This window comes from Lipophrys pholis, assembly GCF_963383615.2.
Source record: "Lipophrys pholis genome assembly, chromosome: 9".
Lineage (NCBI taxonomy): Eukaryota > Metazoa > Chordata > Actinopteri > Blenniiformes > Blenniidae > Lipophrys > Lipophrys pholis.
The window spans coordinates 8,941,661-8,967,388 of NC_137639.1; the positions used below are offsets into that span (position 1 = coordinate 8,941,661).

The following is a 25,728-nucleotide window of genomic DNA, read 5'->3' on the forward strand; positions in this document are numbered from 1 at the left end:
TGAGTCCTTTAATGATATCTGAGATGTGGATGTGGTTTTCAGGCTCTTCAAGCGAGACATTATATTTACCTCGCTTAATAGCGTGTTAAATGTAAAAACATTTAAAACGCTACATTTAAGAGAATTGTCAACTTTCAAAAGACTTCATTATTTAACTTAGTAAATCCTTTTTATCTTCCGAATGCTAACTTCTCAGTTTTACACAATGTATAAAGTTATTGAAACAGTCAAGTAAACGACTATGCAACTTGAAAATCATGTTTCCCAATCCGCCGGCTGCTTCATGCAATTTACATTGTTTAATAATTGTAAATTTTCATAATTTTTCTGAACTAAAGGGTCATTATTTTAATGGAACAGACGCCTAACAACAACAACGACAAGAAATAACCACAGAAATGTGTCTTCTGTGTATGACGATAGCACTCAAAACCCAAAAAGTTGGAACGTCTAGATAAAAAAAAAGAAATAGATTTTTAAATCTGATAAACTCATATCAACATTTCAGATGTTGAAGATGATATGAATCTGCAATGAACTGCATCTGAAAACTGTGAAACCATGTCAGGAAAATGTCTGTGAATGTACATTAGAGAGACCGGAGCTACAGGGAAAAATATCCTAAGATTGAGAGAATCAGAATAAATCTCAGTGCTAGAGACAAGGCCAGAGGTAAATACTAGATGTTCGGTGATCTTCAGGCCCTCCGGCTACGCTGCACTAAAAACGGGCAGGAGTCTCTTCTGGATGTCGGGAACACTTCCAAAGATCACGGTCTCTAAATACAGCTTGTGCCGTGATCCACAAAAGTAAGTTAAAGCTTGTTTCATGCAAAGCAGAATCCATACGCGTGACACGATCCACAAACGGTTTCTGAGGTCCGATGAATCAAAATGTGAAAATTCTTTTTTGGAAAGTTTGAACAAGAGACGATCGTCCGGTTTGTTATCAGCAGGATTTGTTTGAAAGTCTGAATCTCTGATGGTTTGTGGGAGTTTCACTACGGAGAGCTTCTACATCTGGAGAGGCACCGGCAACATCTGCTCCCATCCAGAAACCATCAGGGAAACTAAAATGTGTCACTTTCAACATGTGACATGTTGTTTATGTTCTCTTGCCGCGGCGTCCAAATAGTCAACGAGGGACAGATTTTCTCATGTGAATGTGCCCGGGAGCCTACGTTATTAGAAAGACCTATAAACGAGCTCTTCAATTTACTTTTTGTACCAAAGACGTCAAATTCTGTGTTTTATTTTTTATTTTCGTGTTGCAAATGTCATATATATATTTATTTTTTTCAATTTAATGTGACGAACTTAATGCAGTACATAGTTTGGCAGGTATGCTATACAATCATGATTTCAATATGATTCAAAAATAGGTATTTATTATTTAATTTATGTAAAAAAAGAGATAACATTTTCAAAAAAAACCCCAACAAGATCTTGTGAATTATAAGTCACGTACAACTTGAAAATACAAGAACCCATCTTTACAAGAAACAGACAAATGGCTCATTTACATGAAGAAAACAGCATCAACCCCACGTTCTTCATCCTTTGTTAATTGATTGTTTTTGCCATGTTCCATGTTTTATGTTCATGTTGAAAACCATTGAAATATTTTTGCACAGTCGGGAATAAAATAAAGATTTAAGAGTTTTTGGATATTGGGGTTTTGATTTTGAATGACATTTATTGTTATTCAAGTCATTTGAGTTCCAAATCTACGAAATGTTGCTCTCCATGTTTGAGTTAAACTCATTTTTTTTGTTCTATATTCACTTCCCTCTCTTGAGAGTTTATGCTGAAGTTACATGTACACTACTGGAAATAGTTTTAATATTTAGCACGAAGACATGTCAATAAATTCATCTAACTCTCATCCAACTATTGATGTTAATAATTGTTCACTCAACTTCTTGAAATCCTCCCTGCCTCACTGCACCCTGGGCGTATTTATCACCCATTGATTTGGATGTCTCCAGCAAACTTTTTATACGTCTTTACACGAAGTTCCAGAAAGCACTTGTTTGACTGGGGTTGCAGGTGCCGTGCAGCAGTACTCCTGATCCCGCCGTTATTTTGCTGGTTATGTGCGCGAGCGTTCATCCCAGCCGGTCTGAGCTGTCATCAGCCTGTCAAGGTAATGAAGCCTATTTTACTGCAGCCTCCAACAGCTCTTCAAGGCGTACTTCACACCGCCGAAAGAAATCCACTCAGGTATTCGTTTTTCTGCCTGGATCGTCCGGTGGACGATGGGTGGGCGGGGATGTTATTAAGGTGCATTCATCTACAGGGCTCCCCGAGCAATACTATCCAGAAACTGACCACAAGACAACCCTATCGTGCTCAAAGATTACCTGTCTCCTGCACTGTATATGAATGTTTTATCATAAAAGCTTTTCTTTTTTGCTAAGTGCCTCCTTGAGTGTTTGCTTTTAACTTTTGATTACTTTATGTCTTGTTGCGTTTGAAGAAAAGAAAAAAAAGAGAAAGGGCCCGGGCCCATTTGAATATAATGGACTTAACGGGAAAGGTAGTCTCCGTTTCTTCATGGGCAGGATACATTGCAGTGCTACGATCCGGCACGAAGGGTGTGAATAGATTCGGACAATATGGTAATGTCAGAACCTCGGATGTGAGTGCATTTTTTAACATCTTGAGCCAAGCAGGTGGCGAGCAGAGGGAGAAAACAGACATGACACAATCATATAAATATAACAGTATGGCAGCTTTCCTATAGGAGCCATATGTTTCTGTCTGCGAGGAAATATAGGATGTCATGCATTACGGTGTAAAAAGACTCATTTACAACCATTAAAAGCAGTCCACTCGAACATCTCTGTTTTTGATCTGGTGGCTCACATCTCATTTTGCACTCTTTTTAAAAAAAAAAAAAAAATACACATGATAGCCAAGTTTCTCTTTTATAATGTCTTGATTCATTTAAAAAAGGAGGAAAAAAAAAAAATATATTTCTCTGGTCCAGACAGTGAGGTTTCCTGGCCCTTAGCCTCCCACCATCCTCCTCGAGGTTTCACCAGACGTCGCGTTGTGCGCAGGGAATGGTCGATTGCATAACGGCAGGCGAGACGTGATCGTTCCTGGCCTTCTCACAAAATTCAATCATTCTCCGCATACTCCAATCCCATGACGGCCCATTAAAGGGCAGCACGGGCTAGGATTTCCCCTCATGTGTTTTAAATTGAAATTACGGTCACAAAGTCTGCCATAGGCCTGAATCGAGGAAGACGAGGAGCTCGGGGAAGAAGGAGATATCACAATATGTGAAGTACAGGAAGAGAAGGAGTCCGAGACCTGGAGGACCATGCTCTTCTACTTCCTCTTGACCTATTGGAGCCACCAACAGTCAAGATATTGTTCTGGAATAGAGACATGTCCATGGTGTACACCAACCCTTCAATCATCGTCAGGATCGGTTCCAGCATGAAGGACGAAGCTCCACGGAAGATAGACCAGTTAGGATTTCAAATGAACCAAGTGAAGATTCACATTTTCTTGACCGATTCATAGAAGGGACATTGAATGAAGTTGACTTCGTGTCACTCTTGTACATCGTGTGGCAATCTTGAGTCACTTCATTTCCAGTCTGTGGCTGCCTTGGCTTTCACAGATTTGGCTTTTTGGCTCTTCTTGATAGGTTTGCAGCTGCATTCTCAGAGTTTTGATGGCATAGGAGGTTGAACCCCAACACTGATGCTTTGACCTTAGTTGAGTTATCTGAAATTCAGATAGTGTTTTTTTTTCTTCAGAATACAAGTCACACTTGATTAGAAGTTAGAAAAATCAAAAAAGCATCACGAAGAGATGAAACTGCACCATGGATAATCTTCACCCAGCAGCTTTTGTTCCGGGACCTTCTGTGGATTTCTCTTGTTGTTTAGCCTTTTTGGTACAAAACGAAAATTTGTTTATTCTTCTTTTCTCCCGTCCTTAGCAAGTTTTCACACTGTAAACTTACTCTGCTGCTCTATTCCCATTTGCTGCTGCACATTTTACATTATTCTTGGTAATGTAGCAGCACTCTTTCATGATACAGTCACATCTAGTGGTGCCAGGTTGTAAATGCTGCTGTATTTTTTTTTTAATGTATAAGTCACTTCTTAATATAAGTTACATGAGCAGCAAACTAGTACAACAATTAATCAACACTATATGGCATGGTAGTGATGAATGGTGTTTTAACTGCTTTTAGCTAAATGTATCTATTGTAATCCACGTGCTGCCTACTGTAGTGACTCAATACACCGCCCTGTGGTGCAAACTGGTATTCCAAGATTAGATGAGCTAGATAACTTGTGCACAGTTGCACGCCACAGACAACTTTTTTGTTTAATGCTTTATAGAGCAGGAGACATTAATATAATTATCTCCCCTTCAAAATGATTTAAAGTACTTCAACAACAGACAAAATTAAATAAATGTCTTTAAAACAAACGCAGAGACCAATTTCTGTACAGACTGTCTTTTCCACATAAAAGCTATTGTTAGCGATAGCATTTAATCAGGAGTGATAGAAGCGTCCATCATGGTCTTATGTTTGTTTTTGCTGTTATTACACAAGTGCATTGCGTTATAAAGCATGATGCCATTGTAAAACTTGTTTTACTAAACAATCTCCCCGTTGATATTACGTTATTAAACATAAAAATAACATTGAGCTGTAAGCCCCGAGCCTGTAGCTTTTTAAAGTCAGCACACCATCTGTCAGAGAGACTAGGGGAAGTGATAAGGAGAATAGGTGCGGTATGAGACAGAGGGAGATGATGACCCCAGATGTCGGAGGAGCCACTGGGATCTGACTCAGACTCTGACTGACCATGAGTTCCTCATTCCTATTAGTCCCCGTGGACAGGAGGAAGGGTCAAAATGCACAAACACACAGATCAACATGGAGAAGATCCTCTGTGATTTACTGTGAGGAGGATATGATGCAGACATTACACTGATGACCTGGCCAAACACCCCAGAGACACATATCACTCTTCCATCTTAGGTAGACGTTGAGAAATGTATGGATTTTTTTTTTTCAGCCCTGAAATGAAAGTAGAGATGGAGATCCATGTAAAGTACATCCAGGAGTCTTATTTAAAAGTTGGATTGTTTCATTTTATAAAATGAGGTTTGTGGGAAACCAAATATACTGCAGCAGCAGGAGAATCTGGACATTTGCCTGCAGCTGAGTGAGACACAGTCAGCGCTCAGTGCTCAACTTTTAATCACACAGTGACATCTAGAGTCAACTTGGAAGATGTGCAGGCATCTTCTGCACTCTTCATTACTGGACTTATGTCAGTGGGACCGAGTTACACTCTCAATAATAATACATTTAAAAAAAAAAAAAAAAAAAAACAACCCCAGATTAATTCTATTATAAATGTCTATATGGAGTCAATGACAGGCACTGTATCCTCGTCATCCACATTTTGTTATGTTACAGCCTTTTTCCAAAATGGATTGAATTAGTCTTTTTCTCATAATTCTACACAAAACACCCCATTATGACAACATGAAGTGTCATTTTCAGATTTTTGCATATTTATTAAAAATGAAAAACTACGAAATCACATGTATATAAGTATTCACAGCCTTTGCTCAATACTTCATTGATGCACCATTGGCAGCAGTTGCTGCCTCAAGTCTTTTTTGAATAAGATGCTATATAAGCTTGGCACACCTCCCTTCCTCTCAAGCTCCATCAGGTTGGATGAGAAGCGTCAGTGCACAGCAATTTCCAGAGAGATTCAATTAGAGTCAAGTCTGGCCTACTCAAGGACGTTCAGGGTTGACCTGAAGCCTCCTTTGAAATCTTGGCTGTGTGATTTGGGTCGCTGTCCTGCTGAAAGATGATCCGTTGCCCCAGTCTGAGGTCAAGAGCTGCTCTGGAGCAGCTTTTCATCCAGGATGTCTCTGTACATTGCTGCATTCATCTTTTGCTCTGACTACAGTAGTCTCCCAGTCCCTGCCGCTGATGCATGATGCTGCCACCACCATGCTTTACTGTCGGGATGGTATTGGCCCTGTGATGAGAGGTGCCTGGTTTCCTCCAAACGTGACGCCTGGCTTTCACACCAAAGAGTTCAATCTTTGTCTCATCAGACCAGAGAATTTTGTTTCTCACGGTCCAAAAGTCCTTGAGGTGCATTTTGGTAAACTCCAGGCGGGCTGCCATGTGCCTTTTACTAAAGAGTGGCTTCTGTCTGGCCACTCCACCATACAGGCCTGCTTGGTGGATTACTGCAGAGATGGTTGTCCTTCTGGAAGGTTCTCTTCTCGCCACAGAGGATCTCTGGAGCGCTGACAGAGTGACCATCAAGGTCTTGTTCGCCTCCCTGACCGTGGCCTCGTTCACACTACAGGGAAATGCGACCCAATTCAGATTTTTGGCTCACAGTGACTTATACATGTCCTGTTTAGTGGCCATGTGAAAGCTCCAAGTCTGATTGTTTATCACACCAGACCCAGGCCTCCATGAAATGTGCCTCGTCATTGACGTGTGACTGATCATGGATAAGCACCGGAGGAAGCTGCGCCACCAAAATGCTAAAAGCTGTGCTCACCTTATTTCTCATTCTCCTTTCTATCCTCATGTCTAGATTTTGTTGACTTGTATTTAACAACCACTTGAAAATGGATACACACACACACACACACACACACACACACACACACACACACACACACACACACAGACCTGTGTTGCCAGATATGGCGGGTGCCAAATACTCTTACCTTTTAACTTTGTTTATTTTGTGCATTTGTGTGTTTATAGCCTGTTCTTTGTCACACACATAATAGTTTTACGGTTTTAGCATGATTTCCACACAGGCTGTGTGGGCTTTATGTTGTTTTGGCTGAAACAGTCATATCTGGCAACCCTGGTGACCTGTGTGCCATCCATATTTACATCTGTCAGCAGCATCTTTTGCGCATGCTCTCGGGGGCCCAAAACAGTCTGGTCCGATCACGCTCACAAGGCGGTCTGATAGAGGTGGCGTTCAAAATGTAAAGTGAACGATCACGCAAAGAAATCTGATCCAAGCATGAAATCGGAATTGAGCATCAAGACCTGCAGTGTAGCTTAAGGCCCTTCTCCCCTGATCACTCAGTTCAGAAGGCCGGTCCAGCTGAGACCTGGTGGTTCCGAACTTCTTCCACCTGCTGATCGAGGCCACTGTGCTCATTGGGACCTTCAAAGCAGCAGAATCTTTTCTATAACCTTGCCCAGATTCATGTCTGTCTCGGTGGCCTACAGACAATTCCTTTGACTTCAAGATTGGTTTGTGCTCTGACATGCACCGTGAACTGTGGGACTGTATTTGGGCAGGTGTGTGCCTTTCCAAATCCTGTCCAATCAACTGAATTTGCCATAGATGGACTCCAACTCAGCTGCAGAAACATCTCGAGGAGGATCAGTAGGAACAGGAAGCACCTGAGCTCAAATTTGAGCTTCATGGCAAAGATTGTGAATACTTATGTACATGTGATTTCTTAGGGGTTTTTTTTAACAAATTTGCAAAAAAAAAAAAAAAAAAATCTTTTTTTCCACTTTGTCATTGAGGGATGTATGTAGAATTTTAAGGGGAAAAAAATTATTGAATCGTATCCCTTTTGGAATAAGGCTGTAACATAACAGAATGTGGGGAAAATGAAGTGTCGGCCGCAACTTTCGTCAGAGAAAAGGTAAACAGTAACTTCATTCACAAGAGTACGGTCAGTGTGGGAATCGCTGGTATGTCAGAGCAGGAACTTCTTTTAAAAGCCTAAATTCTGAGATCTGAATCGTGTCTCCTCACAACAGGAAAAGATTCTGCGGGAGAATGACTGCGTCCATTTTCCCTCCTGTAAAAACCAGCAGATGGAGACAGAGACCCCCCCAATAATAGACTCTACTTCAACTTCACTTGTGAGCTCAGGATCAATTTCTGGTTCACTCTTCACCAACAAGACAGCGTCTGGAGACTAAAAAAAGAAACAAGAGGAATAAAGCCTCATTCAAAATGTGGTCTTCTGTTATTCTTACTAAAGTACAAATAAGATTTTATGTCCAAGCAGACCAATTTTAAAAATGCGTATACCCCTTCAAGTCATTATTTCTCTGCATGACACCATCTTATCTGCATACTAGGGACTGTTGGGTTCTGAGGATCTTGAGGAGTTGTGAAAAGACAGTGACGGATTCAAACCTGCAAACTGCAAGTTCAATTCTTTAGTTAAAAATAAACTTTAGTCACAAATCTACTGTAGTTCACCCTCTTTAAAATCTGCTGACGGCCTCTTAACATCTCTTGCACTTTTCTGTTAAGACGTTTCGCCATTGAGACGCTGTTACACTTGTGACAGCCAAGGAAAACACTTTCTCGTTGCCCTTTTGTCCCTGGTGCTCCGGATTGGCTGGCCAATCAGACAGAACGCTGATCAGCCCACAGGTGATCTCAATCTTCTGCCAATAGAGCGGAATAAAAAATCCTCAAGAAATAATACAACCAAAACCTCCCAGTAATATTTAACCACACATTTTCTTTTTCAGCTAAAATAAACCTGATTGCTTTTGTTTTTTTGTACATGGCAATATATATATATATGTGCTACATTATTGTGATGTGGACAGAAAACGATGCATATTGGGTTTGTTTTCATAAATGAACAGTTTGTTAGTTAAATGCAGCACATTGTGTTGGTCTGTCGCATAAAATCCCAGTAAGATTTGATGACATGTACATAATGGCTCCCGAGGTGGAACTTTTTGAAATTCCCCGGGTCTGGGGCTCTCAGCAATCGCCTACCTTGACTCCCCTCTTGCAACAGATTTAGACAAATAATCTCCAATGTTGTAGTTTTTTTTTTTAAAGAAATTAAAAAGAAAAATGTTTTATTTACCTTACTAGTTGAAAGTCGGAGTGGTGGGGTGTGTAGGTGTATATCAGATGACATGCAACACAAGACACAAGCAAAGTGTACGTAACATAACAAATGTTTTATTCGTTATTGTTAAGCAGCCTCTTGACTCAAGTAACACACAGTAGAAGAGAACTGACCGGTTCATCAATCTTTTACACTAAAAACAACAACAAAAAAAAAGTACCATTGTCTAGAATTAAGGCACATTAGTTCTAAAAAACACAAAGCTTATTGTTTTCAAGTAAAACTGACATCGACTGGTTCTAAACTTAAATGCTGAGCAGCTCAATGCTATTTCGATTTGGTGGTTCGAGACGCAGTGCATGTCGATGTACAATTCCAGCTTTGAGTCGTCCACAAGTCATTAAATAAGGTAATCATTGTAAAGCTGTTTCTTTTAAATAACTCATATGATATACAAAAAAGGCAAAAAAAAACAAACAAAACAAGACTGATAGTAGTGACCTTTGACCTGTCGTCTTTGTCTAAACAAAACCTCATGACTGTTCAGTGCGGCTACAAAAAGTGCAATTTAAATGCTGTAGAGAGTGTTTATCTGGGGCACTGGGTGTTGCAAGCGTCTCCCGATTCGAAAAGTCTATAGACGCTGACCAGTGGGAACATGGACACTGCTCCCAGCATGGAGCCCAACTGCACCACAGCCCCGCACCACACGAGGGCGCTGTGGCCCTCGTCTCTCAGGATCACCCCGATGATGACCTTCACGTAGGACAGGGACAAAACGAACAGGATCCAGGCGACAACCTGCAAGAGAGAAAGTCATTACAGTGTCATAATTCCCCCCCCAGCTTTGGTGACAAACGTAGTCATTTATTTTCTCAGCTTAGAAATGCACGATGGTAGAGGAAAAAGTTTAGAAATTACAGGTGATGTAAAATAAATAGCAGTGCGTTATTCATAGCCGTACGAGAATCCAAAAATATAATTCATTACTTCCCCCTGTGTTGCACTTCCGAGTAACATTTTAGACATATTCCACTTCCCCATCGCAGGTGTTCATTAAAATGTTTTTACAAATCTGTGTCCAAGAATGTTAAACTCGACTGACTCTTTTTTGTTTTTGTTTTGCATATATCAATTCTTTTGTATCAGAGAAATCTTGTTTTGTCTCATAAAGAATGAAGTGTATTTTGCAGTCTGTGTTCAAGGATGACCTGTGTCAGCACTCTTGGAACCTCTGTGCTGCTTTTGGTGTCCTTCAATACAGACTATAAACATCTCAGCCTTTAAGAAGGCGCTGTCTGACTTCATTGTGAGACAAAGTCCTGGATAATCATGCAGAGGTTGGACTGTGACATTGTCTCTTCTTGCAAGAATAATGTAATAAAATTGTCTTAAACTTTTTTCAAATCGCTTTCAGTCTGATTTCTCTGTATTTTGTCTCCCTGAGGTTTTTTACCAAGAAATTCTCCTGAATATTTTGATATGGAAATTCAATACAATTACAATTTGGGTCAGCAAATGTAGAACAATGAGGACTCAAAAATATAACTTAGAATATCTTTGTAAAATATTTCTGATATATGATGTTGAATATGTGAATGTGATTTATTGTCGACACAGACCCCATAAATGTAAAGATACCCTCTGACAAAGGTTTTTTTTTTTTATTATTTGAACAAAAAAATGCCACTAGAGTACCATAGAAAGGTCCCAAATTCTACATTTTTGATTTGAAAATGGGGGTGTCAAACATATGGCCCGTGGGCCAAAACAGGCCCATCCTATGGTTGAATATCTGAGCAAGTGAGATCTTGCAAGGAAATTAATGCAAATACAGGCGATAGATGACTTTTATTTTTTTTTAATATCTCACCATATTTAGTATTATGAGGAATTGTTAAGATAGAACAATACTGAAATTGGACTTATTTTACTTTAAAAGTATCAACTTGTTTAGGTTATTGAAAAGAAAATCAAATAAATGTTGAATTTTGCTTGACGCATTCAAGCCTCTTTGTATTAAAACACTATGAAAATGTTTTAATCTAAAGTTGATATTGCCATATTATATGACAATAACAACTTTCGATTTCTTTCATATATTTTAGGACATTTTAACTTGATGGAGATGATGAAGAATTGACCAAAGGTGGATATGCCGTCTATTCTAAAAAATATCTCTAAAAAGAGCAAATATTTTTCCCCGAAGTTCTAAAAGGTAAAACATTTAGCCTAAAAAAAAAAAAAATTCTGCTTTCTTTTTTTCATTTATTGGAAATACTGTAACTTGCATTAGTTTCATGGTCACAGTGCATATGGAGTTCAGAAAACCAATATGGTCACCTACTTAATAAAGGAGGGAAAGTTTATAATACTGTTTGTGGCTAAAATGGACTGAAATAAGTTTATCATCCCTATTTTAAAAGGTGGAGTGTTTTTTTTAAAGACAGAATAGAAAAGCCAATGCACTCTATAATAAGATGACTCTTTAGAGAAGAGAGAGACTTACTATAACTGCAGTTCCAGAGCCACTGTGAACCAGCAAAGGACAGGGACTCAGAGTGGCCATGGCCATGATGTAGCCTCCAAATCCAGTTCCAAACACGGTCAAGAAACCCATAAAGACAAGAGACCTGAAAGCAAAAAGCAGTTCATGAGGTAAAACCAACCAGAGTCTCCAAGGTATTTATGACCAGAATTTCTCACCTCACTGGTGCACACATAGCGATGAAGCAGGCCACGGGGTTTGCAACAGCCGCCATTGTGGCGGCTAGATGGTAGGCCTTGTTTCCGTAAGGCAGACACGAGTAGGACTGCACTGAGGGCAGCACTGCATTGGTCAGTGCGTTGACCCAAGCCAGCACGACAAAGATGAACCCCACTTCCAAGGTGCTGTACGTCCCCGTCCCAAAGCTGCTCCTGGGCTCTCTCCTGATGACCTCCAGGGGATCGATCATTGGCTTCTGCTCTGGCGTCCGGGCATGTAGAGACACACCTTGTTCTTTCTTCTCGCGGTCCAGATCCCCGCCGAAGTACCGGTCGTTCTTTCTCTCCCGAGCCACGGCGGGGTGGTGGTTGAGCAGGATGAAGGACCCCATACACACAACCATCATCGCACTTAGAAACATGAAGAACACCTGAGCGGAGAACTTGGCCGGCTGGTAGACGGCTTGCAGCTCGTCGCTTCCGACTTGAGAACTGTTACCAGTCAAAGTGGCGTTCTGACAGTGGACGACTCCGACGCCTTGAATCAGTGCCACGAGGGCAGGCACCAGGCCACTGAGGCCTTCGCCTGCAAAGTATGTAGTGAGATATTGCGGACGCAGCCGCATCATGAACGGTAGGAAAGTAACAGAGGAGGTACAGTCCACCACAGAAAGCAAGAAACAGAGAACCAGTAGTGGAACACTGTGTAATGAGCTCCTTATGGTCACCGTGTGGTTCCAGAAGAAGGCCAGCAGGAATGTGGCGACGATCCCCAACCCTACGATGCCGTAGATGACCGGCCGCTCATCCAGCACCCCCGGGCGGAAGCGGTGCATCAGGGTGATGACGAGAGGACCAACGTTGGCCATCTGGATGAGGACGGTGAGGTAGGAGGGCAGGTACCAGCCTTCTGGGATCTCAGGTACAATCAGGGGCAGCTCCACCCACATCCCATTGATGGCCACCCAGGAGCCCATGCCAAACAGGCAGGCCAGCGCATGAGTCAGCAGCGACATAATGGAGGCAGGAATGAGGTGGAGCAGGAAATGTAGATCTGCACAGTCTGAAACATAACAGGACAGGTTTAGTTACTGGCTCTGGAATAATCCATCTAGAATGAGGAATGAGGGGCAAAGAGCTTGTCTTAGTTGTCATTTTGTTGTTTTGGTTTTGTGAAACAAAAATGACTCGTAGAGATTGTAGACCTCTCAGCTACACAAATACTGATCTTACCATCATATTTGACATATTGCAGCATAGTAACATCTTTATATTAGACAAGGCAAGGCAAATGTAATCATAGACCACCATTCAGACACGAGGCAATCTATAGTTCTTTAAAAATAAAAAAGACAAATACATTAAAACAAAGAAATAAAGATTATGAAATACATTAAAAGAAAGGGATTGAATACGGCATAAGACGCAGGATTAAAAATAAATGTAAAAGCTTTATTGGGGTAAAGTTAATGAAGTAAGTAAAATCTATTGTTTACATCCTGTATAAGCCCAAACAGGCCTCCTCAGCATCTTGATCCCCCAGTGTGAGTGTCGATCGGCAGTATCCCATTCACACATTATTAAACTGGCTTCCTTCAAAGTCTTAAGTGCAGCAACCTCAACATTAATAACTCGTTACACGTAATAACGTGATTCATAGCTCTGACTCGGATCAGTTGGTCCACTCAGAATCCAAACTAAGAAATTCCCAACCGACGTAGCTGTGAGAGGCACCAGACCAGAACTGGAAAAATAAATAAATAAATCCTGATTACATGACGTTTGCTTGATACCGAACAGACACGAATGGAGAGCAGAGGATCGAGTCCTTGTGATCCACATTCCCTCTGTCCGTCCGTGTTTCCCTCCTCTCCCATGTGCTCTGCAGCAATGGATGCATGACCTTTCACACACTGACACACTGCTCCCTTAAAAAAGCAGCACGTGACCCCGACATGAACACACACACACATTAAAGGGAGGTTGTTTATCTATGTGATGTTAGCTGCATCTATACAGTGACTGTGAATTATTTGCTTGGCGAGCGAGAGGAAGGCTATGCTAACACAATAGCATGTATGCATTTATTGTGTTTCTGAAACAAGCACATGACCTCTAATGTCTTTCAATGGGACCATGCCAAAAAAATAAAAAATTAAACTTTTAGTGGGGGGAAAAAACAACGTACAAATGACTAACATGACTGCAGCATTTAATGTAAATGTTGATTGTTCGAAGATGAATTGAAAAAAATGTCACAAATTTTAAAGTGAAGTCAAAACACGGGTTCATACATCATTTAGCAGGAACCTTTTAAATGAAAGCGTAGTATAGTTTTCCAGCATTTTTACAAAATAAAGCTGTCTTATTTGAGGTTTATGTAACAGGTTTGGCCAAAATTTGACATCCTCATTCAAGCCTCAGTCCCCCCCCCCCCCCCCCCCCCATGATCTCAGGGGAACAAGGACCCCAGGTTAAGAGGTTAGGAACGCCCCCCCCCCCCCCCCCCCCCCGCACACACACACACACATTTAACCTTTGGCCCTCATGATCACAGCTTAAAACGCAAACTTGATAACTAGCTTGGTGTGTTTCCTCACGGTACATCGAAAGAGAAGCAGATTGTCCACAGACGATGGACTGCAGGATCTGAGGATCTGAGGTAAACCCTGAAATACACCAGACCAAAGCCGTGACCTAACAGCTCAGTCCATCCCCTCATCCCCTTACCTGTCCGAGAACACAAGAAGAGGCGTCTCTCCTCTGACCTCTCCCCTTTCCGAGACCTTCAATCCATCGCGATCCGTTTGTAACCCCACCTCTTATTCCATCTGCTTCAAATGTATGCGTGTGTGTGTGTGTGTGTGTGTGTGTGTGTGTGATTCCTCCTTCGGCTGTACCCTCCTCACGCACAGGATTACAATCTGCTTCCGCCTCTGTGCTGCGCTTGACAGGAGAGACTGCGCAGGCGCACACGTCATCTACCGCCATGCCACCCCCATTCCCTCTCCCCCTCAGCGTGTTAGAGGGCGGTTTCAAAACCAGCCATGTGCTCTCCTTCTCTCTTTCCACCCCACACAGTGGGAGGGAGCAGAGTGGAGGGGCAGGTCTCAGAGCGCCTCCCTCCCCCTTCTTCTTCACCAACCAGCCTGCGGCCATGTGCTCGTCCCACCATTCAATGGCACAGTGAGCAGGAAGAGGGACATCTGCTTTTGTTCAATAAAGTTGCACAACACCAGGAAATCAGGTAACTGAATATGAATACTCACATTACTGGTCATTAATACTATTGATTTAAAGCAATTGAAAAAGAAGTACTTTGCGTTCCCACTTGAGAATTTTTGAGATAGTGTGAATGATTGAATATAAAAATATCTGAAGCACACTTAATACATACATTATACATAGATCATTTCAATATGATAATTTAAAAAAAAAATGAATTATCTATTTGGCAGCGTAATGTACAATCGTTGTACTGGAGGAATAGAACAAAGTAGAAGCGCTCAGCTGTACTCTGTCCCCGCCTGGCTTTGTGTTGCTGCAAGAAATTCCTCACACGTCAATTTGGATCTATAGTTTCACCATCACAAAAAGGCGTGAAGACAATCAAACAACTGAGGAAACCAGTCCATCAAGTTGAATTTCGCAAAAAACGAACGTGACTTTGCAAGTTTGCAACATTTCCTGCATTTCCATAAAAGCCCCTTTGAATGAGAAGACCTGCATTTAACTTAACTCACATGAAGCACGCGTTTCATATCTTGGATATATTGTACAATTTAACATTTTATATTGCGCTCAATAAGTGTAAATTGAAAATAAATACCCTAAAGTGTTGCTAAAGGATTTTGGACATTTCAATAATTATTATTAAAAATCACTTATATTTCAACATTTCACATTTACAAAAGTCCCCTTCAGCCCCCCCTTGAAAAATGCCTGTACATGAATGAGTACTGCCGTGTCAGATGTGTAATTTTATCCAAATATTTTATCCAATAAAAATGCACTACAAAGCACTTTTGTGTGTATTTATTAAGGACGGTCACTTACAGGAGTTTTTCTCTGAACACTGCAATACTTAAGCACAGCTTTCTGTATTTTTTTTCAGTATTTGTTTTTAGAATAAACATCAATCAGGTTAACCAACTTTAACTGAAAAGTGATTTGTTAAAAGGAGTCCATCCATGTGCTGTTAGTGCTTTTATAAGAAACACTACTAAAAAATAACACAATTTTCCACAGCATGTTTATGCATTCTTGTAATAAATTCTTGTCAGTTTAGAAGAAAGTTTAGCAAAACACAACTTAGGTTCTGTCATTTGAAAAAAGTAAGAACAAAAAAAAACTCTTTATGAAGAAACACTGTAGAAACCTTCTCTAGTTACTTAATGCTTTATGGGGCAACTTCCCAATTTCTTCCACAATAACAGAATCCAATCTCATACATGTAAAACATAAGTCCTACATTAGGTACTTTTAAAAATAAAACAACATACATTTAATTTTTCCAACATATATTTCATAGGACAATATAATTGCGAATACAATCCACTGAAACAGCTCCAAATACTTCCCCCCCCCCCACTTTTGAACATATGAATAATGATTTTATTTTATCTTTCCCAACATCCTTACAGCTTTGTTAGTTTCAAAATGTGTTTTTAATACTTTTCTGAGTACTTAAATAAAACGGTGAAAACCAAATGAGATCCAATTCCCCAGCCCAGCACACACATATACAACCGAACGACTTGTCGTCCTCACTGTGAATTACACAACAGTCCACCTACCTGCCCGCAGGAAGGGAAGCTCGGCTCTGGTGCGAGGTTACACAAGAGTAGTCCAGCAGAGGGTTGCTCAGATGTGCACCGGTGCGGCGGTCGTCTGACGTTGCTGTGTGCCGAGTATGCAGGCACGGTGATTTGAGGGCACTTTGTCTTACCACTCGGTGAATCTGTGTCATGTGACGGTTTGAGGGTCGAGGGGTCCAGGGGAGAGTATATAGAGAGCAAGAGAGAAAGGAGGGAGGGTGGAGGAACAGAGGGTTGGAAATGTTCGGATAAATCAATAAGGCAGAAAGAGATTAAATTATGAAAGTGAAGTGATGTTGAGTGAATGAGAATAGCCCAGCCAACCAGAAGATGTGGCGGGTCTTGAGTGGGCGTCTGCTCAGGGTCAGTCTGGCTTTTGTTCGGCCCAAATTCCAGCTGAAATGAATGACCCCTGTTGCGCCCTTGTACCCACCTCTCCACTGGCTGGTACTATGTGTTCCCTTCCCACAAATTAACAGCTAAAGTCTTGTTGCTGGTTCACAAGTGTGACAGGAGGCAGATTCCTTTTTGCTCCAAGAAACCCAAATACTCCTGAATGTGGAATGAAAACATCTGCTGGATCTGCATCGGTTTAATCACTGTTTATCAAAAACTCCCTCTAATTTGTTCCGGTGCGACAGTAACAGCCGATTTGTTGTATTTTGTTAGTGCAAGGTGTGTTCTCAGAGTGCTGCCTACTCAAGGTTCCTCGGTTTTTACTATCAGCCTCATCTGGAACCAGCTCCTAGTTTCAGTTGAGGAGGCTGACACAGTCTCTACCTTTACCATTTTTCCAGTGAAGCTGCTGTCGGCTGAGGCTGCTAGAGGAACGACACCGAGCTTCTTTCCTTTCTCACCCACCATGTTTAACTATGACATGTCACTAACCTTCTCTCAGGTGACCACTTCAAGTTTTTCCCGACACAGTGCCCACACCCGCCGATATACAGAGGAGTGTTTCTCTGTTCCCATTTGAGTCACACTTACACACGTTCACAGACTCTTTTTTTTACAAAAACAACTTGGTAACATACATTCTCCTTCATTATGTTTCCACCCAGCTCCCATAAAGCCTGCGCTGTCTCAAGTTCTCCTTATTGTAACTTGACAACAGAGTTTGATTGTTTTCCTTTTCTGCAGAAGTATACAAATGCCTCAAACTTTAGTCAGTATCAACCCCCCCAACTTTTGTACAACAGGAAAATCTACTACAGGATCTTTAGCTTCAGCCTTCAAAATAATCCACTGATGATCAGTAAATCATTTTTATTGTCTATCATCCACAACCGTCTCTTTGATTTTTTTTCCCCATTTTTGTCAGGGAGCACCAACAGATAATCCAAACACACAAACAAGTTCAAACCAAAGCAGATCTTTCTTCTGACAAAACTAGATGGTTCAAAACGTATGGCAATAAAGATGCAGAGACCGAATAACGGATTATATAGAAACCAGGTGGAAGGGTTTGATGAGACCCAGGTGGAAACACTGTAGAGGTCATTAGAGAGGGAAACACAGAGGATTGCACAAACATGGAATTACAAGACAAGCAATGATGAGAGAGGAAGTGAAAACTAAGGCCACATTTACACATACCTAGGTATAAAAAAAACAAACCCAAAACTTTATTGACACTGACCCGCATTTACACCTAGTTAAGAGCTACTATGAGCATGCCAAACCTGTAGGGGGCAGTGTAGCGAGAAGCATGAAGCCATGATAGCCCATCAGAATCCTGGAAACTATACAACGTCACGAATTGTGACGTCAATCTCTGCATAACCTCCTTGAGATACAAACAGAGACGCAGAGTTTTCCTAAATATCCGCTGTGTGAAATCTAGTTTCGTAAATACCCTGGTACACGACATGCCCATTAACTCATTTACATGACAGCGTTTCAAGCCGAAATGTATCACTTAAATTTCAGTAAAGTTTCCATTTTACACATCATTTTGAAACTATGTCCGTTTAGATGGAACTGGCAGAAATGCTGAAAACATTGTAGTTATTCTATTGAGCCACGAGTTAGTGCTTGGTCCAAGGTTAATTCGTACCCATGGTAGAGTTGTTTGGAATACCGGTACTGTATTGGTGTCGCTGTACTGACGCCTTTAAAACGATACTATACTGGGCCCGGCCAGTACCGGAATCCTTTTTTTTTTTTTTACAGTGCATCACTAACGGAACAGCAAAGAGCAAGAGTCTGGCGAAAGAGAGAAATCAAAGAGAGAGAGACAGACAGAAGGGAAACGATGGCTGCTGCTACATTCACAAGGCCGCAACTTGTAGAAAAAACAGGTGCGAAAAGTGCTCTGTGGAAGTACTTTGGCTTCAAAACAAATGAGCACGGTGTCGCCATCAACACCGAAGCACCACTGTGCAAACGATGTTTGAGAACATGTCTGTCTACTAACTTGGCTAAACACCTGAAGGACAAGGCCCCAGACCTGCATGAGGAATTCAAAGAACAGGTAATAACTTATATACCCATGAAAAAGTAGCTCTGGAAAAGAATTTAAGCTATTATAAATATTAGTATTATAAATATAATATGAAAATATTATATTTTAACCATTTAATGCTATAAAGATTACTGCATAGTAACATACCATTTAAAGACGTTGGTCCTACTTAAGACAGGCTGTATTTAATGACATTTTTTGTGTTCCGTTTTTATTTGGAAAAGTATTGAAAAGTATCGAACTACATGGTGGTATCGGTATCGATACCAAAATGTTGGTATCGTGACAACACTAACCCATGGGTAGATTTGTTAAAGTTGCTATTGGTTGTTTCTGTAATGAAACCACACTCACAAGCACACAGAGAACAAAACGCTATCAGCATTAACAATCACGAGTACATGGACATTCATATGGACAGAGGACAAAGTTGGATTGTTGTTCCGGTTGAATCTCAACTATAAAACTATCGAGTCCAAAGAGAATATAGACTGGGAGTCATGACACTCTGAAGGCCACCAGTGTTGTTATTTTTCATCTGCTCATGAATGTGCAGAAGATCAATTTATTATGTTGTGCATGTGTAGCAGCAGCAGCAGCCACGGAGACGGAGTCAAAGCGTTTTCAAAAAGTGCTACCTTGGGAGCCGTTTTCAAAATGTTGTGTTTTCGGCGGCTCCGAGCACCGTTGTCGTGTAAACAGCTTGTGGACTGCTGAATGAAAGATTACTTTTGTATTGTACACTTCAAATACACCTGTTCCAACCTGCTCTGGTCTGGACATTTTCTCTTTATAATTCATCCTGTGCCTCTTGATCAACTTCTATCTTGTTTATGAGAACAGTTGTGGTTTTATGGGGCCTGAGACTCTGTATTATATTCCTATAGCGTCTCTCCTGATTCAAATGAATGACTTGTCACTGAATTGTTGATAAATGATAAAATGATCTGATTAAAAACATTATCTAACATAGGGAACCTGTTTTTCCATAACTGGTGTCTTTTTCTAATGAACCCAAACAACCTTGCAGCAGAAATGAGTCATATATATATTATAAACAATCTCAATTTTCAAACAGTGCTGAGTGCATGAGTTCTCTGCACTGCTCAGTTTATGAGAGTAATGTCCAGTCACAGGACATCAGAGTTGTTTTGAAAAAAAAAAAAAAATTCTCAAGATGTTGAACAATCCTGTGACCAAGAGCTTTGGAGAGTATTTGTGTAGAAGCATAATCCTTTGCTTTCTTTCTTGAAACTGCTGGGCCTACATGCTTAAACAAACAAGTCTGTGTATGCATGTGAAAGATTCATTTGTTGGAGATCTACAGGAGGCCAGGTCGACTTGGACAATCATGGGTAAAGTTTCTGCCACTGAGAATTTATCAATAAATGAGAATGAAGGAGGAAAAAAAAAAAGAAAGAAAATAAGTTACCAAACACAAGGAAATGGGAATCTGACCTACATTCCTGTTCAGTTGTAGGACAACCATTGCTGTCAGTTAGTTTTTTTTATAGTTTAGATAATAAAGAATCAAACTATCAGGTTTTAGAGTTATATGCCAAATAAAACGTTTTGAATCTTTGTTACAATCTCAGCCTATATATTATAACACTAGTTGCAAATGTACCTCATGCAACACAATAAAAATCATGAATGGACGAGGGTCAGTAGGATCCAAGCCATTTTCTGCTGCCCGCCTTCTCACCCGCTCAACTCCTGTGATCACATCACCCCCTTTCCTCCAAAACCGCCACTGTCTCCCTGTCCCCCAACGCAGCCAGTTCAAAGGTTTCCATAACCGGGGGGGGGGGGGGGGGGGCTGCTTTTAATACTTACCACAAATCTCTTAAAGTATCCACTTCCTAAAACAAATCAACAGCAGAGCAAAAACAAAACATAGTGTCAGGGGAAAAAGACTGATGTGGACTGCAGGAGGGTCGAGTTTTAAACAGAAGTAGTGGCCAGCTGCTTCCAATCTCCTGATCAGCTGTGAAGCTTCCATTTATAGAGTGACACTCCAAGTGCCCAGAGCCGTAGAATCACCAACTGGCAAAGACCTGAAATAAAATGCGATGGTTGTGAGGAATCGGAGTGATTGTTATTGGATGTCAGGGTCTATAGCGGCTTTGTAAAGGTTTCACACCTGAGATTTGTTGTAGACGTCAGAGTGAAAGGAGGCGTAGATTTAGGCATTACTTGTGATCAGTTGGCTCAGATGGTGGGGAAGACGGCAGGCCAGTCCTGGCAGACCGTAGCACATTGGGTTCTGGGGAGATCGAGCAAGGATTTCAACTCCCACGTCCGTGAGACATTCTAATATGCACTAGAGAGGGTTCTTTTTTGAAAAACAGCTCCCATGGTGGAACTTTTCAAAAATACTCTGACTACTTCTCAGTGGAAACCGGTGAAAAACACAACTTTTCAAAAACTCTCCGACTCTGTCTCCATGGAAACCAGGAACATGCGCACCATGGCCACAGTAAGTAGTTCTTCTGCACATGTGTGAATGGATCAACAATAACAACAATGGTGGCCCAACATAAAAACGACATCTTTTTCAGCATTTCTGACGTTTCTGTGTAAACAGACATGGTTTTCAAAATGTTGTGTAAACATGAAACTTTTCTGAAACTAAAACACAAAAATCATGTGTTTTCTCTTTAAACATTGTTTTAAAACATTGTCTTGAATTGCACCAAACTGGAACTAGCACCCACTAGTGGCCGGACATGAAAACTACATTGACATGTAAATGCTAAACTACTTTGAAATGAGAAGTATGCATTTTGACTTGAACAGAGCCCAAGATTCGTAATCATGTCAACGGTTTAGTTTTTTTGTATAAAAAGAGCTTTATTTCTTATACAAGGGAACATAAATTTTATTAGTGACATTCATCTACAATTTCCCTAAAACAGACATCTGAACGAGTGCTGGGTATAGAAACAGTTACAGTACAGAAAGATCAGGGTGCATAGCAATAGAAGAGAAATCTGGCTGTTGTATCTTTACAGCACAGGAAAACATCACCCTTCCCCAAATGCAAGGTGAAGAGGAAAACAGTTTACTTTAAGATGTAAAAAACGTTGACTTTAAAAATCCTTTTTGATAGCTGCATAGACCGAATGCAATGGAACCGTCTGTCTTTTAGTACAAAGGGACACTAACAAACAGCATGTCGCAAGACTGCCTGTAAGGGAAATGCAGGGCAAAAAGCCAGGAACAGTGTAAGACTGAGCAGCTTGTGCAATGGCTGACTGTGGCGCTGCAGCTGCTTGAGAATCAAAAAAATGCATTGCAGCATGTTCTTTTTTTTTTTTTTTTGCAGAGAGGGGGGGCGCTGTAATTAATTTCTGCATTGATCTGACAAGATCTGACAAAGCAAGACAAACATTGGAATAGTGGGAGGAAAACTACTGAAGGGCCTGCTAACCATACAGTATCACCTTCGGCGCATTAATCAATGACAAATACAATTAAAAATTCCAAGCTTAAACCATATGCTTCAACATTAATTCTCTCATTTATGACAACTGGCAAATTTCCAACATATCTACAGTGGCTGGACACAGAAAAGTGCATATTCATGAAAAAGGATGTGCTAAAGAAATATTTGCTAAGGAAAACAAAACCTCTACATGTTCACAGTCATGTTCCATAGAAATACGTACATCCAAAGGCGAAAAGCAGCCCTGAGCAAATAATCTCTACAAATCAACAACGGTCGGTCGTAATTCAGTGCATTGTTCGTTACAAAATCTCCAGTGTTCATGACAATCTCAACAGTAATGAATAGAGACACATATTTTAAAAGTCGGTGTCGGAAAAGAAAGAGAGACAAAAGACAGTGTGGCCCCGCCAACAATATTATCATCATGGATAGAAATAAAAACACAAAAGTCACAAAGCTGAAGGACAGGATATGGCAGCCTTCATTAAATCATGGATTTGGTAAATGTTTCTTTCTCTTTTTTTTTGCTTTGTTTTGTTTGAGAAGCTCAGCAAGGAGGACGCCTCAACATGCCCTCTGATAAGTGTGTGAACACATTCCCGATCATCACTGCCCGCCTCTGCTCGCCTTATGAACCACAAAAGAATAGCAAGCCTTAAAAATAAAAAAAAATAAAAAAGATTTAATCAGGTCTCTGGCTACCATGCAACAAGTGTCCATGCAAAACTTCCTATTCTCTACGCATTCAAGAAATGTATGAAATGCAGGAGGGGATTTAAAAAAAAAAAAAAAAAAAAAAAAAAAAAGCTTGGTGTATCTTCAGTGATTGGCAGAACTTTCAGGTGACTTCTCCTCTCAGTTTCCGCTGATCAGACGTGACAGGCTGGGTCTCCTTCACTTTCACGTCTGCCCGTCGCTCTGCGTCGGGGCCCCCCGGGGTGCGGTGTTTAGTTCGCGGCGTACTCGTGGTGCTCACGGGGCAGAGCTGATCACGTGGGGAACCTCTCAGCTTCTTCTGGAGCGCACAAATGAATGAAAACAAGAGTTACAAAACTCTGCAGACTCTGCAGGAAGCAGGACTCTGCAGGATTTATAATGTTGAACCGCTGACCTGATGGCGAGGGCGAGTTGTCCTCCCCTGTTGTGACGAACTGGAGGTCTGATCCCAGAGCAGCGATGGAGCTCCTGGGCCGGAGGCAGCGGTCGCCGGAGAAGCTTCTGCGGAGCAAGGCCTGAAGCCACATACGTTACGTCAGTCAACTCAAAACTCAAAATGCTCCGGAATAGCGCTCTGCTGCAGCTGCTTCACAGACACATAATCCTAGAGAGGATAACTGCTGTGCACACCATCAATAAATTCTAACATGTATAATCTATTAACAGCTGAAATATTGTTTTAAAGCAGCACATTTTGAAGATAAAGCAACAAAAACTTTGGGAAAAATGGGATTAAGGCTAAAAATGACTATGTATCTCAACCAAATTGGTAAAATGACAACAAAAAGAACATGATGATGCGTTTTTTTGATGATGATGATGATGATGGTGTGACAGGAAAGAAGAATTAAACATAAGCATGATCCAGGTAGATGCTTTTTTTTTATTTGAAGTGACTTCTTAAAATTCCCATCTACTGAAGGAAAACCTGACGTTCCAGCGGCTGAAGGCTCACCTTCCGGGTCATGGGGCTGGTGGGGGCGGAGGCACTGCTGTAGAGGCTGAGGCTGGAGTTGGACCTGCTCACGCTCAAACCCTTCGACGTGCTTCCTGCGGGCGACAAGTACTTCTCCTTGATCTTCACGTTGGTCCGACCCTTCACTGTTTGGCGACACGGCAGAGCAAGTTTTGTCACGGCCAATAAACACGACTGAGCAGAAGGTTGAAAACATGTCAAGCGTCCTGCAGGGTCGACAATACGAGACAAGGGAGTTACAAGAATTTAATGAAAATCAAATGCTTCGAGGTGAGATAAACAAATGGACAGATGCAGATTGTGTAAAATGAGCAATTTCCTTAGGGAACAGTTTTACAAATACCTCCAATACATTTTTTTTTTCAAGATTATTTGTTTCACAAAAGTCAGCTTTAAATGATGTAAATGTTTCATTATACACAGTGCACTGATAAAATGATGTATTATCACAGTTCAAAACATTTCACATACAGCACGCCTGTACACATTCATTTGTGATTATGATTTGTTGTTGAGTACGACAGATGTGACCAGAACAATGGACAAAACTGCCATAAGTTGTCGGTCCAAATATTTTATTATAACATAACATTTTGAGATGTAATATATCAAAAAATAAATAAATAATACACAAAGCCAGACAAACTAAAATGCAAGATCTTAATAAATTCTGCATGTGTGCAGCGACCTAATATGGTTTCTATTTTAAGAACAGACGTTTTTTTTTCTTTTTTGTTTCGGTCGGCTGGTTTAAATAGCTTCAATGCACTTCAACGCCAATGGTGTGTGAACGTGTGTGTGAACGGGTGAATGTGATTAATGATGTACAGCACTTTGGGGCTGCTCACACAGTTTAAAGGTGCTATATATGGGAAATCCATTTACCATTGAGGTGTTTAGTCCTTTTCACAATGGTTCGTTTTGATGAACTTTTCATTCCTACTGACCTCTGCAGGGGTCGTTCTTCACCAGGAACTCGTCCAGTGCAGTCCAGCCTCCTCCGACTCTGACCATCAACGTACTTCTCAGGATTCGGACCATCCGCAACTGTTGGGAATCTCCAAACTACAGCAAAGACGAAGTACAAGTGTCAGATTCAGTGTTTTAGGAAAACGTATGGATTTATGATTTTTATCTTAAACCTGCAAGTAGAAATGACTCACCCTGTATCTATTGGCACTTATTTGCTCCACCTGGAACCTCTTTGGACAGTTGCATTGTGATACTTGTCGACTCACCTATAAAACCGCAGTGAAACAAGGATATAATTTGTCCTGACAATATATTAAAGAATTCACCCCTGGGTCTCTTTTCTGTAAACATCCTCACCTCTTCATTGATCTGATCTGCGTCCAGTGTTTTCCTGTAGGGATCTCTGCTGGGGTGGAGCGCGCTCACAAACTCATAGTAGTCAATGAATCCGTCGCTGTTGATGTCGAAGATTCCCGCAACGGCGTTCATCTCCAGAGAGTTGGTTGGAAATTCTGCGGTGGAAAACGTGTTCAATTTTCATGACTTGAAGAGACATGGACAACTGGGTAAATAAAGGCCATTTGCTAGTCACACGGCTCGTTGATTTTTCCAAAGCCAAGGTCACGACGACCCTCCATCGACTGCAGCAAACTACATTGAAAATTGATCAACTCTAACAAAAAAAATCCCTTCAAGGTTTCAGCGTGTCTTCTTACTCGAGGTGAGGACATAATCGA

The 25,728-nt window shown here is 41.0% G+C and overlaps 1 protein-coding gene across 1 annotated transcript; it reads right to left on the bottom strand.

Moving 5' to 3' along the window:
- Nucleotides 1-8,974: 8,974 nt before the first annotated feature.
- On the bottom strand, nucleotides 8,975-14,552 carry LOC308114891 (riboflavin transporter 2-like). The gene is made up of 4 exons (XM_080472141.1): nucleotides 14,325-14,552; nucleotides 11,595-12,657; nucleotides 11,398-11,521; nucleotides 8,975-9,689 (listed from the first exon to the last, which is right to left on the bottom strand). Exons 2-4 carry the CDS (start codon nucleotides 12,608-12,610, stop codon nucleotides 9,477-9,479), a joined length of 1,353 nt encoding a protein of 450 aa, XP_080328267.1. The 5' UTR covers nucleotides 12,611-12,657; nucleotides 14,325-14,552; the 3' UTR covers nucleotides 8,975-9,476.
- Nucleotides 14,553-25,728: the final 11,176 nt, after the last annotated feature.

Coding starts and splice junctions, on each gene's coding strand:
- LOC308114891 (XM_080472141.1), bottom strand. CDS start 12,610: ATGTCGCTGCTGACTCATGCGCTGGCCTGCCTGTTTGGCATGGGCTCC. Junction 11,522..11,594: donor GCTATGTGTGCACCAGTGAG/GTGAGAAATTCT, acceptor TTTTGCTTTCAG/GTCTCTTGTCTTTATGGGTT. Junction 9,690..11,397: donor GCTCTGGAACTGCAGTTATA/GTAAGTCTCTCT, acceptor TCTCTCTTGCAG/GTTGTCGCCTGGATCCTGTT.